General features: G+C 42.8%; 1 protein-coding gene across 4 annotated transcripts in view; it reads right to left on the bottom strand.

Moving 5' to 3' along the window:
* Positions 1 to 650: 650 nt before the first annotated feature.
* Positions 651 to 14,372, bottom strand: part of sema3ab (sema domain, immunoglobulin domain (Ig), short basic domain, secreted, (semaphorin) 3Ab) — a 22,477-nt gene continuing 8,755 nt past the window's right edge. For 2 of the 4 annotated variants that reach the window (XM_034587944.1, XM_034587945.1), the window contains exons 2-17: positions 14,237 to 14,372; positions 13,778 to 13,840; positions 11,277 to 11,396; positions 10,309 to 10,399; positions 9,393 to 9,512; positions 8,664 to 8,806; positions 6,900 to 7,014; positions 6,717 to 6,786; positions 6,469 to 6,613; positions 6,167 to 6,386; positions 5,980 to 6,071; positions 5,829 to 5,870; positions 5,182 to 5,339; positions 3,825 to 3,892; positions 2,571 to 2,713; positions 651 to 1,882 (exon numbers count right to left, since the gene is read on the bottom strand). The exon at positions 14,237 to 14,372 is cut by the window's right edge and continues 25 nt beyond it. In XM_034587944.1, coding sequence (XP_034443835.1) covers positions 1,343 to 1,882; positions 2,571 to 2,713; positions 3,825 to 3,892; positions 5,182 to 5,339; positions 5,829 to 5,870; positions 5,980 to 6,071; positions 6,167 to 6,386; positions 6,469 to 6,613; positions 6,717 to 6,786; positions 6,900 to 7,014; positions 8,664 to 8,806; positions 9,393 to 9,512; positions 10,309 to 10,399; positions 11,277 to 11,396; positions 13,778 to 13,840; positions 14,237 to 14,372 — 2,266 coding nt within the window. In that variant the 3' untranslated portion in view covers positions 651 to 1,342. The remainder of the gene's footprint in view (positions 1,883 to 2,570; positions 2,714 to 3,824; positions 3,893 to 5,181; positions 5,340 to 5,828; positions 5,871 to 5,979; positions 6,072 to 6,166; positions 6,387 to 6,468; positions 6,614 to 6,716; positions 6,787 to 6,899; positions 7,015 to 8,663; positions 8,807 to 9,392; positions 9,513 to 10,308; positions 10,400 to 11,276; positions 11,397 to 13,777; positions 13,841 to 14,236) is intronic. The other 2 variants (XM_034587942.1, XM_034587943.1) reach the window with 1 other exon arrangement.

The following is a 14,372-nucleotide window of genomic DNA, read 5'->3' as shown; positions in this document are numbered from 1 at the left end:
CTGCACAACCTGTGAGGATTATGGATATGAAACCATAAAAGTGGAGGAAAAAAATACATTATGGATACTGGGTTATTGCTCAGTGCATTTGATGTATAATGCCTGTAATATTGATCAGTATTGATAAATAACCAGTCAGTCTTTACTTACTCTTTGATAACACAGTAACTTAAAGTGATTGGTCCAGTAAATCAAATCCATCAAATCAAATGATAAATTGCGAAAAAATAAAAGCCCGGAAATCAAAAAACAATATTTTCCCAATGTACATTATTGTATATCAATAAATACACATGTAGTGGAAACAAAGTGTGTACAAATCATACTTAAACAAACATGTTGTGCATTGACACGATGCAGTTGGCGGACGATGGCGGTCTGTAAATGACACTGGAAGAAATTTCAATGGTTCAAAAAACAGAACAGAATCACGAACACCCGTCTCGTTCGGTGAAGCTTATCTCGGGTGTACACACGCAGACTGGTACAAAATCTCCCTGCTTACAACTGCTGCTGAAAGAAAAGACTTTCTCTTAAATACATTTCTATCTGGGGAAACGATACGAAGAGTCACAACAACCGCAAGCCATTCCCTTTAGTTTGAGGAGACGTAATAGATTACAGTATTTACACATCTTAGCTACATAATAATATTCGTCAACAAACAGTGACGGTTGCTCCCAGTTCCTTTGCAGTGCTCGGGCAAATGTCTTCTCTCGTGTCGACTGATTTAACCATGAATAATACCAGAAATGACCAAGTATCCCATCTTGTGCTTTTTTTCTTTTTTTTTTGTCCGTTCACTCTCCAGACCCGTCTTTAATACAATCCCGTTTTCCTCTTCGTTCATATTTGTGAAGTAGAAAAGCAGTTATCGGGGTATGTGTGGGTATCTATTTAGTTTTCACACCCACAAAGACACCTATAGCATGCCATGCGACGGTGCCATCGACACAGCCACCTGGACGTGGAGTCAGTCGTGCCTATACTGTGTGTACCCAGTTTGTGTTGCAGGTTGACACCGACCCTCTGCAGTGCTCGGGCCACAGAGGCCAGCTGAGATAATATGCTCCAACAGTTCTGATGTGATATAACATCCTGTTTCCTGCAGTCCTCTGTCCAGGCACACCATAAATATGGCTGCCCACGCATTAAAACACACCAGCCAGCACATGGGGGAATTACATTACCTTTTTTTTCCAGTTTAACTTTTCTATCCAGTCTTTGTGGGAAAAGTCTGTATCTTAATATGAAGATAGAAGCTGGGTAAGTTAATCGGGGTTACAGAATGAGAACTGGGTGCGGTTTCAGGTTTTGGGCGTTAAAAGTTAAGGTTTATGGGTCAGACACTGCGGGGGGCCCTCTCCAGTTCATGGGTCCTGCGGTTACGGCCCTTCTGCCTCTCTTGCAGGTGTTTCCACTTGGCTGCCAGCCCCTGGGCGTGCATGTGGGTGTGAGGGTTCACCAGCACCTTCTGCTGCTGCTGCTGCTGCTGCTGGTGCATTTGTCCCTGCTGCACCAGTTGGGCTTTCTGCCTCCTGTGCTTCCTCTCCCTCTTCCAAACCTGCTCGCAGAACTCATCCACGGTGTTCAGGGTTGGGTGATTCACCAAAGATAAGAAGTCTCGGTACCACAGCTTTTGATTCGGAGTTTCTCGAGGTGAGGAAAATTCCAGGGCGGGGGCACTGGCTGCGGCCTCCTCGTCGCGATGCAGCAAATCCTCCAGGCGCTCGGTGTCAATGACCTCCAAGGTCACCTTCAGAAGTGTCTGCATGAAGCCGTGCTCCACTGCCTGGCACAGATAGATGCCGGAGTCCCTCTTGTTGAGTGTGCGAATCAGCAGCCCCTGGTCGGTGTGGACGAAGCGCTCCTCTGATTGGATCTGTAGAGTGATAAAATTGTGTGCGATAGAAACAGAGTGAAGGACAAAGAGATAAAAGAAATTGAATTAAACATTTCAAAATAAGCTCTCATGACACAATTCTTCATTAAACTCTAATCTGTTATGACTCATGCTGTTTTAATTTGACAAAATGTATTTCAGTTGAGTCATCTGTGGTATTAAATATTAATTAAATATTACTGTGTTTTCTATAATACTCCTACTTACATATATCATTATTCATTCAGATTGTATCTGAGCATATTTCAGTCACACAACTCACGGTTGAAATTTGTATTGCAGCAGAACATAGTCAGTGTTTGGTGTTTAGCCTCCATCTTCATCACTCCCTCAGATGTGATTATATAGATATAATATTTTGACTAGATATAATTTTTTAATGCAAAAATGTATAACGTCCCAGTCAGAGGATGCTGGGGTGGTGGAGGGGCAGCTTAGCCAATGCAGTAGCAGCAGAGGCTAAGCAAGGGAGCGATGGGAAAGTTGTGAGGATTGTGAGGCAGATCACATGATTAAGGCAGTGCCGCTCAAGTTGGCTGCCTGAACTAGCAAGCGATGATTTTGTGACGTGATGGTTTTGTGATGTGATGATTTTGTGATGTGATGATTGTGTGATGTGATGATTGTGTGATGTGATGATTGTGTGTGAGTTGAGGAGTTTACCAACCTCTTGTTTGCGGTCGTCAGTTGAACGCTGATACTGCCAATAAGTCAGGGCTCTCTGAGACTTGGGACTGCATTCGAGAAAGGTGCTGCTGTTCTCCACTCCATACACAGTTTTATTCAGAGTCGACTGCCCGCTCAGTTCATCTAGATAAAAAAAGAGAAAAGGGTTTGTTTGGGTAAAGGTTTCCTCTTGTTTCTTGCTGATATTGTTGGTTGTGGTCATGGCTGAGTGTCCTGTGTTTCCTTTTTTAAGCAAAAACAATGGAAACAGCTCTGAAGAGCCACATGTTGTGAGTTGTGAGTGTTTCTCTGATGGAAAAGTACTGTCTGTTCCTTCAACAATGACTGCATTTCACATCATTTCACATTACCCTGTCTCTTTTCTTATCACACGTCATCATGAGCACAGAGGCAGTCGCTGCAGGAAATGGGCTGAAACTATAATCTGGGTTTTATTCTGGAAGGTATTTAAAAGTATTCTATCCAGTCAGGGACGTTCTGCACTGTGAGGTCAGTGGTACTCTGATTGATCCGCTGCTGTAATTGTCCTGTGTCTTATGTCCTGTGGTAAATTCAACCATTCATATTCCACTGGCACATATTATTATCTCCTCATCATTTCGAATTACAACTTTTTTCATGTATCTGTTTCTTTATAGAACATTAACTCTGAGATTTGGACCACACAATCAGAAGTGTCGCTGGTTAGCAAAGAAGTATTTGTTTTTTGGGGGGGGGGGGGGGGGGGGGGGTTTGGGGCGGGGCTTAACTCCTCCACCTCAACTTTCAATAGATTCTGATTTGTTTTTATTCTTCTCCAATTAAAGAAACGTGACGTTATGAAAGAAAGACTGTGTATCGGACCACTGAGCCCATAAACGGCGCAGCAGAGTGGAGGGCTCGGCGACACAGAGGAGGCTCGGAGGAATTCTGACCATGTTAATTATAATCTTCACGCGGACCAACTCTAATCTTCAGAAACACATAAAACGCACTCAGACACACCACAGCACATTCAGCTGGATTCATTCCCCAGCCGCTTCTTTGAAACCATTGCTACGATCAAAACACAACCTCAAGACAATGGCTCCTTTTGTTATTTGGCAAGAAAACTGGCCTGACACGTTGGGTTTGTTATCTGTTTCAGTGGGTCATCTGGACTGTTTATTATGATTCTTATCAGAGTTTGTAAAAACACCTTTGTGTTCTTACAAAAATATCCATGAATATATTAACGAATATGGTATTTATGTACCGTTGTGTTGCAGATCCGAGCATTGTGTGAGTGGGTCTCCGTTCCTGATATCCTGTCTCCGTGTTCTCCTGCAGAAACACAAATATAAACACGGTCATGACTCAGCAGTTCTGTTGCGTGTATGGGTTTGTGGGAATACATGTGTGTGTGTGTGTGTGTAGGTGTTTATTTGAATGTGGTGTTGGATGTGCGGCAGCAGCGGAGGCCAACTCCAATAGATAAACTAACAGCAGCAACTCTTTGCGCCACCATAAGCATTTATAGAATAGCTTTAATTACAGGGTGTGTTCAACGGAGGAATTCAGATCTAATCAATCACTCCAGCCTCTGGTTGGCAGATGCAAAGGAGACAGAGTTTCACGTACAGTATCAAACACAAACCTGCAGGTATTTTCTGGAAACAACAATTGAAGAAACTATGGAGACACCAAAGCAAACAGGTAACTTCACCCTCCCTGTCTCCCATTGTTCTGACCGAGCGCTGGTGTGCTGGTAATTGGAGGACTGAGGAGTTTGCTGCTTGAATTCTTGAATGCAGGACTCTGGAGTCCAACTAACAGTCGGAACAGGATACTCTGCAGCGAGCACTCGAATCAATAAGCCCCATGGAGCTGTGAGTGGGAGGCTCCACACACATGTGCACATCCACAAAAATCAGTACGCTACTACAACCACACAAGCGCCGAACCTCTAACACCTACCTCACCCCAGGTTCACCCAGACAGCCTGCAGACATCGCTGACATGAATTCTCATTTACAGTAAACAAATGAGGTTATATTTCCAGCTTTCTGGTCGAAATACGACCTCATGCCTTTGGGGGATTTTGGCAAATATACAAAGCCTGCACTATAAGTGTATTCTAGCTCCAGTCCTGCATCACAGTCTGCACAGGCTGCACATGTCCTCAATCTGAACATGAAACCACTTCTATATATATAGTTCGGTTTTACTTCTATAAAGTTCAATCTATATCTTAAACAAATTCAACCCTTAAACAACTAAACAAGTACTCACACATGTGTTCTAAATTTGGAGTGTTTAAATCTAAAGCAGGTTGCTCTTATTCTCCGGTTACATGTGTCCACTGAACTTTTACAGTGAATTAATTGACTTTTTCTGATGAGACATAGAAAATCCTAACTGTGCTACTAGCAACTTGTTTTTAACTTCAACAATTCAAGGTCCTTACCTGAACACACGTTAAAATATCTGCGGTCGGATGCATCGTATTTTTAAAACATGCTCAGTGATTATAGAGCTCATTCTTCATGATGTACGAGGTGTCAAGCAGCTTATGAAATGCGATGGCAGGGTGGCAACATGATAATCATGAATGTGGAGTATGCATTCAGTACCTCTTGGCCATGGGAAAGTATCTGGAGCACTCAGTGCCGTCCCATGCACAGTACGGGTCCCTCGCCAGGCAGCATTCAGCACAGGCCTTCCCGTAAACCTCACACCGATGCAAAGGCATCTGGGAAACGCCGATGTCTGAGCCCAGGTACAGTTGTTGCTGTGCAGGCAGAAGAGACAAAGACTCAGACATTCTTACAAGCTGCAATTTCGGCTTGGGTCATGGACGGCCCGTGTTCAGGAATGTGGAAAGATCGTCTCTGTGCGATGAGATTTGGTTTATCTCAAAGTGTTTAAAATCTGCAGACAAGAGTCTCCTTGCTCTGTCTTTCAGCGCCACAGCAAGATGCATCAATATGAGGAAAAGCTTTTCACTCTCTAAGAGACTGGTTTTACAGACACATTGGTCACTTGCAACATTTTTCATATTTCATCATTTCCCGTGCAGCAACTCAGTGGAATTATCTATTACTTTCACTCAACTCATAACTGAGGAAATATTATCTTGCAGAATAACCCTCATGTTTTGTTCTACTAAACATGTCCCTATAGTTAGATATGATTTTATTTACATTTATTTTTCATTGGGTTTTAATTTAAAGATGACTTTAAATTTAATTTCATTTAATTTAAGAACTACGGTCAATACCTGTTTGGTTGAAAGTTCCATGGCTGTAATGGCTGTTGGCTCCTGTAAGAAATAAAAACATAATAGAAAATAATTATCAGGCAACATTCAATGATCAGTCATAATTAACCCTGGTACATCATGTATAGCATCTGACGAGAGTATGACTTACTCTAAACACAGTCATTTCCTCCAACAGCACCTCCTCCAGGTCATGCCAGGAGCCTCGGGGGATTGATACCACTTTCAGAATCGTCCCGATGTCTGGCACACAATGGAAGCACACAACCTGAGTTAATATCTGCTCTGTCGGGTATGTTTATCCTTATATTTCTGTCAATCACTTGATGGCTGTGTACCTGTGCCTATGAACATAACATCATATTGGCCATCTTCAGCTTCTACTTTATCCACCACTATCTGGGTGAACTGGTAGTCCACATCCGTTTTGACTATGATTGGTCGGTTGTTAATGGGGTAGATGGGGTTGAACATGGCAGGGTGGCTCCTGGCAAAGGTCACCACCTCATCAGGGAGGTCCTTAGTTGTATCAAAGCCTCCGAATGTCTTGCTTGGACACTGTGGAGGGAGATCATTGTTAAAACACTTAGGATGTGAAGAAGAATCAGCTTTAAGATCCAATTAAGAGCATAGGACTCACTGTGCCAGGCCGGGGGTAGGGAACACGTCCCTGGAAGGGCACCCACTGATAGTTGGGTCCGTCTCTGTGAGCGTAAGGACCCAGAAACACTCTCCTGATGTCTGTCATGCTGTACATACAGACAGCTGAACCTTTGAAGATGTTGCTAATGGGCAGAAAGAACGAGTCAAGAGAAAGAAAGGTGAGGTCTTTGTTCAAAACACAGATCATGCACTCGGCAAAAACTATTCCATTGTCAGCCAAAGTACCTGGAAGTGGTAAAAGCTGCGTAGATGATTGGGCTCTTGGGATCCTTTGTGCTCATGAGGAAAACGTCCTCTGAAAGAGAAGGTAATACACATTACAGATTTATCCTCCACTGAGAAGGTGGAAATTCATCTCCGTGTGATGATGTGTGAGACAAGTTTCCAGGTGCCGGAGCAATCACTCACGTAGTTCATCGAAGTGGGTGTCTATTCCGTTGCTGCCAGGCACCGAGCAAATGAGCCGAGCTTTCAAGAAGGTGGTCCACTTGTTGACGAGACTCCTGTGACCTCCCAAGTCATTCTGTTGGACAGATCACAGGCACAGGTTCAGCAGGGAGGTTCAATTATCTGGAAGCTACAGGATTATCGTTCATTTTCAATCACTTCCCATTTCCTTTAATGGCCACATAAAAACGATTTCTCTTAAAAGTTTCACAGTTGCATTTCCTTTCTTAGCTTATACAAATATATCATCATGTGTTAGAAGATGAAAAGAACAAAACTTTAGCTGTAGATGTTATATGTAGCTATGAAGACTTGTCATTCCATTACTGCTGAAGGGAGAGGATATACCTCATTAGCCTCTGGTTAAGTGAGGTGAGAGTCTGTCTTGTTGGCTGGATACAGAGCACGAGCACTGCCCATAACCTATAACACTGATGCTGTCGTTTAATTTAAAGTTTACTACTGACACAAGCTTGTCACTAATTCAACAGCAGATGTGGAAAAAGTGAGGAAAACTGTCATATTCTGTTAAAGGTTTGAACGTGTAGTTTATGTAGAGACATGGATTATCAAAGCCTCTTGATACCTTCTTACATGTGCATACATTTTCTCGACAAGGGTAAAGTAGAGAGCTTTTAAGATCAGGTCATGAAGTAACTCATGGTTTCTATAGTAAATAAAAACATTTGTTGATTCTATTACTTTTTACAGTCAAATAACAAAACTGTCGCCAATGGTCATTCTTTGCATTATATATACTTTAAACTTACATATTTAACAGCTCACTGTATAAAATATAGCTTGTGTAAAACACATAAGGCAAACTATATTATTTTTTTGTTGAAGGTGATATACAAAAATATGCACAGGAATTATTTTCCCTCAATATGTACTATATATATACGTAGAAATAATTGATTTTAAGGTGGAGTGAACAAAAACAAAATACTCTGATCTTCCACCACGCAGCCTAACAATCTGTGTCTGTGTGCCTTACAGTGTAGTGGTTGTTTTCCAAATAGCACACAAACACAAGCACAAAATGCTAACTCATAAAAACTTGTCCCTCTTGGTGTTGATTTATGACAGCAAGTCCACAGGCCCCAATTAATACCACATCTTGCATAACGGATGGTTTGTCTTGTGATGAGGACAGCAGATTCCTGGCATTCTGGTTAATCAGGCCTTTATGAAGGAGGCATGATATGCAGCTACATAGATGGAGGGGCTGAGGTTCACTCTACAGATCTGAAGTCAGTTTGGTGTTTTCCAGCTCAATGGATACGAATCGGATTCGCAGCATAACACCTGATACAGGTCCAGTGATTTGACAAACATCCCCAGGAGCTGGAGGGTGTGGAGGATCCAATCAGTGCCAAAGCTTGACATTAGGATAACAGTGCTGCCATTGACAGGTTCTTTTCCTCTCAGGTTCCAGTGACATTTAACGTTTCTCTCAGGTTTCTGTCTTTGGGGGTGATTGCACCGAGCACAACAAAGCCCACTCTTCTCCAGGCTAAAAATAATCCCAGATAACAGCCCCTGAAAGCTGCCATTATAAAAGCCACTCAGACACCGGTCAAGTGTTTTTCCAGATACAGCGGCTATTTGGCATAATGCTGGCGTGAAAGCGTCTGTGTGCCATTGTCTCTCTCCTTTTGTGTGTGTTCTTTTGTGGGAGCCAGCCTGTGTGACTGTGTGTTGGTGTTAGCGTGCGTGTCGTACTTTGCAGAGCTGTCCGATGCGAGCGTGTGTGGCCTTCCCAGCGTGCTCTCCATCCATGGCATTCTCCCTGAAGAACAGGTAGATTTTATCGTCTTCCGGGTTGTCACTCTCTGGAATCGGATGAATGCCCACAAACCTGGGATCTGCAACACATCCAGAGACACATATAAAGATACATAAATCAAGGTGGTAAGCAATTAAATGCAAACTTTTGAGTCACCAGATAAGCTTTAGATTTTTGACTGAATTAAGAGTAAAATAGGAATTACAGTAATAGTATGTGGCTGAAAAAGAGGGACCATCTCATCCTGATTTGAGAAAAGTTTGGGGCATCATCTCTCATTGAGATCAAGGTTAGTGAGATTGCTGATTTCATTATATATGGCAGACAAGCACAGAGTGTCATCTGCATAGAAGTAAAAAGTTGTGTTACAGCTACTGATAAAATGTCAAATGGTAGAAAATGAATATAAAACAAAGTCAGAGCAGATTCTTGAGGTAGTCTACTAAATACAGTCTGTTTGATAAATATAATACATTTTCAATTTGATAAACAGGAAACATGCCAAACTAAGTCGACCCCGTCAAGTGTATGGAAAGCTAAGCTCAGATCCAACAAAAATAAAAGTGAGATTTGAGAGTCAACTTGCTATTTCAACTCTACAACAATATTTTTTAAAACCCATCATGAATATGGTCCATGGCAATGGTTCCCCTGTTTTCTCTCACCATTGAGCCACCGGGAGTCGTGTTGCTCTGTCCTGATTGGGTGATGATTGCCAAGAGTGCGAAAAATGGCAAAGTCCCGCCCCATGAAGTCAGCTGACGTTCCAGCGTACAATTCCCCATCTGAGAGAACAAGGAATTAATAGTGTTAGCAAGAGAACACAGGTTGTGGGTAGTGATGCAGGAGTTAAACTCTTAGGCCTTGTTCAGGGGCTCAGCAGCACAGGTAAGAAGTGGAGTCCTGAGAGACAACAGACAGTGACAGCCGTGATGAACATCAGGGGTGTGAAATTGACATTACCACAGTGGGCAGGGCCGAGAGGGAGAGGCGAGGGAAGGAGGAACGGCTGGAGGGACCGATGAGGAGGGAGAGGACAGAGGTGTGATAAAGGGGGAGTACATAATCATACTGTGAGGGGGGGAGAGAGAGAAAGCGGAGAGGAGATGAGGGGAGACGGGCTAGAAAATAGCCATCTGCTGGGTTAAATGGCGAGCTGTAACACAATGTGACTGGTGAGGATTGGGGGTAAAGAGGGAAGGCATGTTCACACAGTCCTGCTTTATTTGGTGAAAATAAAATCGAGGATTCAGTGTGAAGAAAACTCACAATATAAAGTTAAGTGTCATCGGCAATTCACACCCACCACTTGAAAGAGGTATATCCAGATTGGAAATAGAGTTTACAGGGCTGTCAATGAGGGGGTTCCCAGTGCGTAAATACAAACTACAGAGCATATCCGCTTGTAATGAATGACAGGAATCCCCCTGTTCTGTCATTCACATTTACTTTACACACGTTACATCAGCTGAAATGAAAGAGCGGAGGTGCAGAGGGGTGTTTTCGTGACTCCCAGGTTTTTATATGACCTTGCTGTAACACACAGAAGAGCAGCACCGGGCATCCGTTCTTTAAACTCACCGAGCAGCATGGAGGCAGTGAGCAACTTGGGATCATAGGGACTCTTCCCCCGGCCATTTTCAACGTGAGGCTCCAGTCTGAACACACTGTCCTGAACATAGAAACAGAGGAGGAACATCAGGAGCTGGTTTCTCTGGGAAACCCCGGAACTTTGGCACATTCAGTTAGTGAGACAATTGCGGGGATTTAGCAAAATAAGCACAATTGTCCATAAAATAATTTCTAAACCATGATTGTTGCTAAATGCTTCACACATGAATCACAGAAAAAAAGTGCAGTTATCCCCCCCCAAAAAACAAGTAGCTGTTTTAACAACCATTTAAACAACAGACAAATAAAAGTTTTAACCCGCAGATAAATAACACTGTATAATTAAAAGCATTAGGAGAAATCTGAGAGACCAGTGCAGATGTTTACAATCATGTTTCCACCAGCACACACTGTAAACGAGTAAATTGCATTACTCACTTATGACTTGATGACCTCAACACTGATACGAAAACCCATCAGATGAATTACAACTCAAGGTTCTGATCTATATACAGCAAGTAGCTTTCCTCTGAGATACTTCCTGCCTCTAATTGTCCGTAAATAGCCATCTAATGAATAGGAAATGCACATTTATGTGTCTGACTCAGTGACATTTGAAGGAGGAGAAGAGCAATTTCCTTTGCTCATACTCGAATGAACCCACACATAAGTTCCATGTTATGAGTGGTGCATTGGAAATCCTGCAGTCTGTGAAACCCTGAGTTTAATTTTCCACCTCAGTTTGCTAAATGGAACCATTTTTATGTACTTAGCACATTATTTGTTAGGAGGAGAATGAGCTCACACCCAAATTTCAAATGCTTGAACTTTCCAAAACCCAGTTTACTTTTTATAGCTCAAAACCAAAATGATGCATAATTGCTTTTTGACAGAAAGTGGAGGCAGTAATAGATACAGTTTGCAGCGTGTGTCTTTACCTCTGGTTTCTTGCCCACCTCCAGGTAGGAGCACACAGGGTGGAAGGCTCCGGTCCCACACACGTACAGGTGGGTTTGGTTGAACGGCTGCAACACCTTAACGAAATTTGAGCACTCCCTCTGAGACAGAAAAGAAAAAGCATCAGGATTGATTCACATTGATGCAAAACCCTTTTAAAGCCACAGTTTCACAGTCTACTCGCCACTTTCTACCAAACATCGCTCACACACGTGCTCGACTTGTTCTCGATGAACTCAGCGACATGGGCGATGTAATTTCCCATGGAGTTATGGGAAAATACGAATGACATCATAATAACAAACAACACAGTAAACAAAGCTTAACCATAATAATCCCATACCAGCCAGAATAATATTACTTTACATTGATTTAATGTTGGTCTGTCAGTGCAACAGTGATGTAACAGATTCTAGTTATGTTTCATAATGTTACAGTATATACTGTATAATGTGCTTTATTTAGTAGTTTTGTCTCTTCTTGTGTTTATGTGTGTGTGTATGTGTGTCTGAAGCACAACCGGCATCTTTATAAGTCGTATGCATTGCTCGGGGCCATATGGCGCATTTCCTTGTGCCCTGGCAGCACGTGTTTGAGCAAACCTGACCTCGAATAAAACTGGATATGTCATTGCATAGAGTTGGAAAAAAAAAAAACCGCTGAAAAAAATAAGAATACCGCCACAAATTATGCATGACTAAGTACATCTGGCTTTACTGGGTCATCGGCAGGCAGCAATCTCTCTTTGTGTAAGCCTCTGTTGTCATTTAGGCAGCTGTCTTTCCGAGGATTTACGTAAGTATTACATATTTATTGCAAGCTGTGTCCCAGTATATATATCTACCTATTGTATTTGCACTGTGATACCTAAAGATTTAGCGTAGCAACCTATCTAACCTTTCCCCCCTTACATTTGTGTGTCATCAGACCTTTCACACCATTTATCTTTCTCTTTCCTCTCTGCTTCCCAGTCTCTCTGCACCTCCCTTTCATTCTCACTCTCCTCCAGCTCCACAGTGAAAAGGACCACCCCTCAGGGAGTTATATTCATCCAATCCCATGATGTTTATAGGAAAACACAGCTCTTAAAATCAGCCATACAGAACGGTAAAAGGACAGAGCTCGCCCTGCTCTGGCCAATGTCCACGCTGTGAAGTCAAGGCATAAACAGTAGAGCCATGATTTGACATTCTAGCCTTTTGCCTTGGGCTGTATTGAAGATAGAATTCATAACACCGCTTTTTAGGGAGAAGAGACAGCCTCTCAGTGTGTTTACACAGAGTTTCACCACACCACACAGGCCGTCTCTAAAACTGCACTTGGCCAGATACAGGGAGATGTGATGCTTGGCTTGTCATGCAAGGGTTGAGTAAGGTAAGGAGGCTGAAAAGGCCCTGGATCCTAAAATGCAACCACACAAGATGTTTTGGATGAAATTTTAACTTCAACCCATCAAAGTTAATGAAATATTCTTACACTGAACAAATAAATACACTGCGCAACTTTAGAAATCCCAGATGTGTCAGTACGTCTGGTTTGTTCTCATATACATTACTGCAGGGATCAGTATAAGACTGATGGCTTTCATAATTGTAAAGCCACAAAAAAAAGAAGATTGACTCCTTTCCCATTGCCAGTAGAGGCCAGTAAGTCACGTTTGTGTCGGGAATTGAGAAGCTCCCTCATCTCGCTGACTTGCCAGTGTTGCATTTTGAACGATATGAATATAGTTCCGAAGATGTAAAAGACAATAAGTTCACAAACGTTCATGGCTGTTTACGTGCAACAACCTGGGTGTTCAATGTGGGTCATAAGGTTGCATCGAAAAGGCGCATCAACGTCTGGACTGCAACAATGAAGAGGAAGAAGAAATGAACTTGTTCACCCAGGTGTCGTGTTTCTGTCACTGCTGATTGTAAAAACCTGTTTCTACTGAAGAGTCATTTGACCAAGGAGTGAATGTAGATTTAAGAGATTAACATAGAACAACTGAAGTCTAATTACATGGGAACACTGATCCCTGAATACCGTATATGTATTTTATTCCTGCAGTGCGGTTCTACCCTCAGGTCTGACAGAAAGCAGCATCATGATTTCCCTGGCTTCATTCTACAGAGTGCCCAGAGGCTTGATAAGTGATTAAGGTCACATGATGTTCAATCTTGGCTCTGAGATTACGATCAGACCTATGGTTCGCTACGTGATGTTTTGTCCATATGACAGATTAGATGTGTCAACACACTGGAATAAACGAGCTGAAACGTTGGAACAAATCTTATACTGTCTGTGATTAAAATGCCCTATAGATGTAGCACATACATCCAGTTTAATCCCAGTGAAACTACGACATGAGTTTTACTATTGGACCTGCAGAATTGAACATTGTTTATAATAGCGTTATAACATTTCCCAAACATCTGTGGGAGTGGAGGGGCAACCTGCTAACACGCACACTCGCAGGATGGATGGTTTTAGCTCTTACCGAGAGATCTTTTCCTGCCCACTTGCATTCGTCTCTTCTGGTGGGAGACGCTGGCCAGGGGATCTGCAACACAAACACATTCCCTGTGCATGTTAGAAAAGAATCACCTGCCTCGGAATGCATTTTTATCAGATGTGAGTCGATGCAGCCGCGGCTCGTGAGCATGCATGTGTAGACATGAGGGTTGAAGGGGTCACAGTGCGATTTGTTATCCACTTTGTTTCAGTTTGCTCCATTATTTATCCAGGTGTGCAGAGAGCAGCTAACATGCCTGGCACAGTGTGTGATCGTGTGCGGCAGCTCTGGTCTGAAATATTCATGGGGCACTTTTCTGTAGAAACAGAAAAGAGAGTCCCGAGACACCTGAGCCCCTGACCGGCACTCTGGATGGAGATGCAAGCAGACCTGGAGCCGTGAAAGGATGAAGCTACCAGACTGAATCAAACAGTGATTTTTTACCTGTGCATAGTCTTTGCTGATATTGAGGAGGTTGAAGGAGAAGATGTGGTCCTTGGCCCCGACGATGAGTCTTCCTTTCTCCTCGTCCAACAGGAAGGTGTGATAGGATGAACTGTTGGCCAGACCTTCAAACGTC

Source organism: Hippoglossus hippoglossus, chromosome 6, assembly GCF_009819705.1.
Source record: "Hippoglossus hippoglossus isolate fHipHip1 chromosome 6, fHipHip1.pri, whole genome shotgun sequence".
Classification (NCBI taxonomy): Eukaryota; Metazoa; Chordata; class Actinopteri; order Pleuronectiformes; family Pleuronectidae; genus Hippoglossus; species Hippoglossus hippoglossus.
The sequence above is the reverse complement of the archived record's forward strand: the minus strand, read 5'-3'. Positions and strand labels throughout refer to the sequence as shown.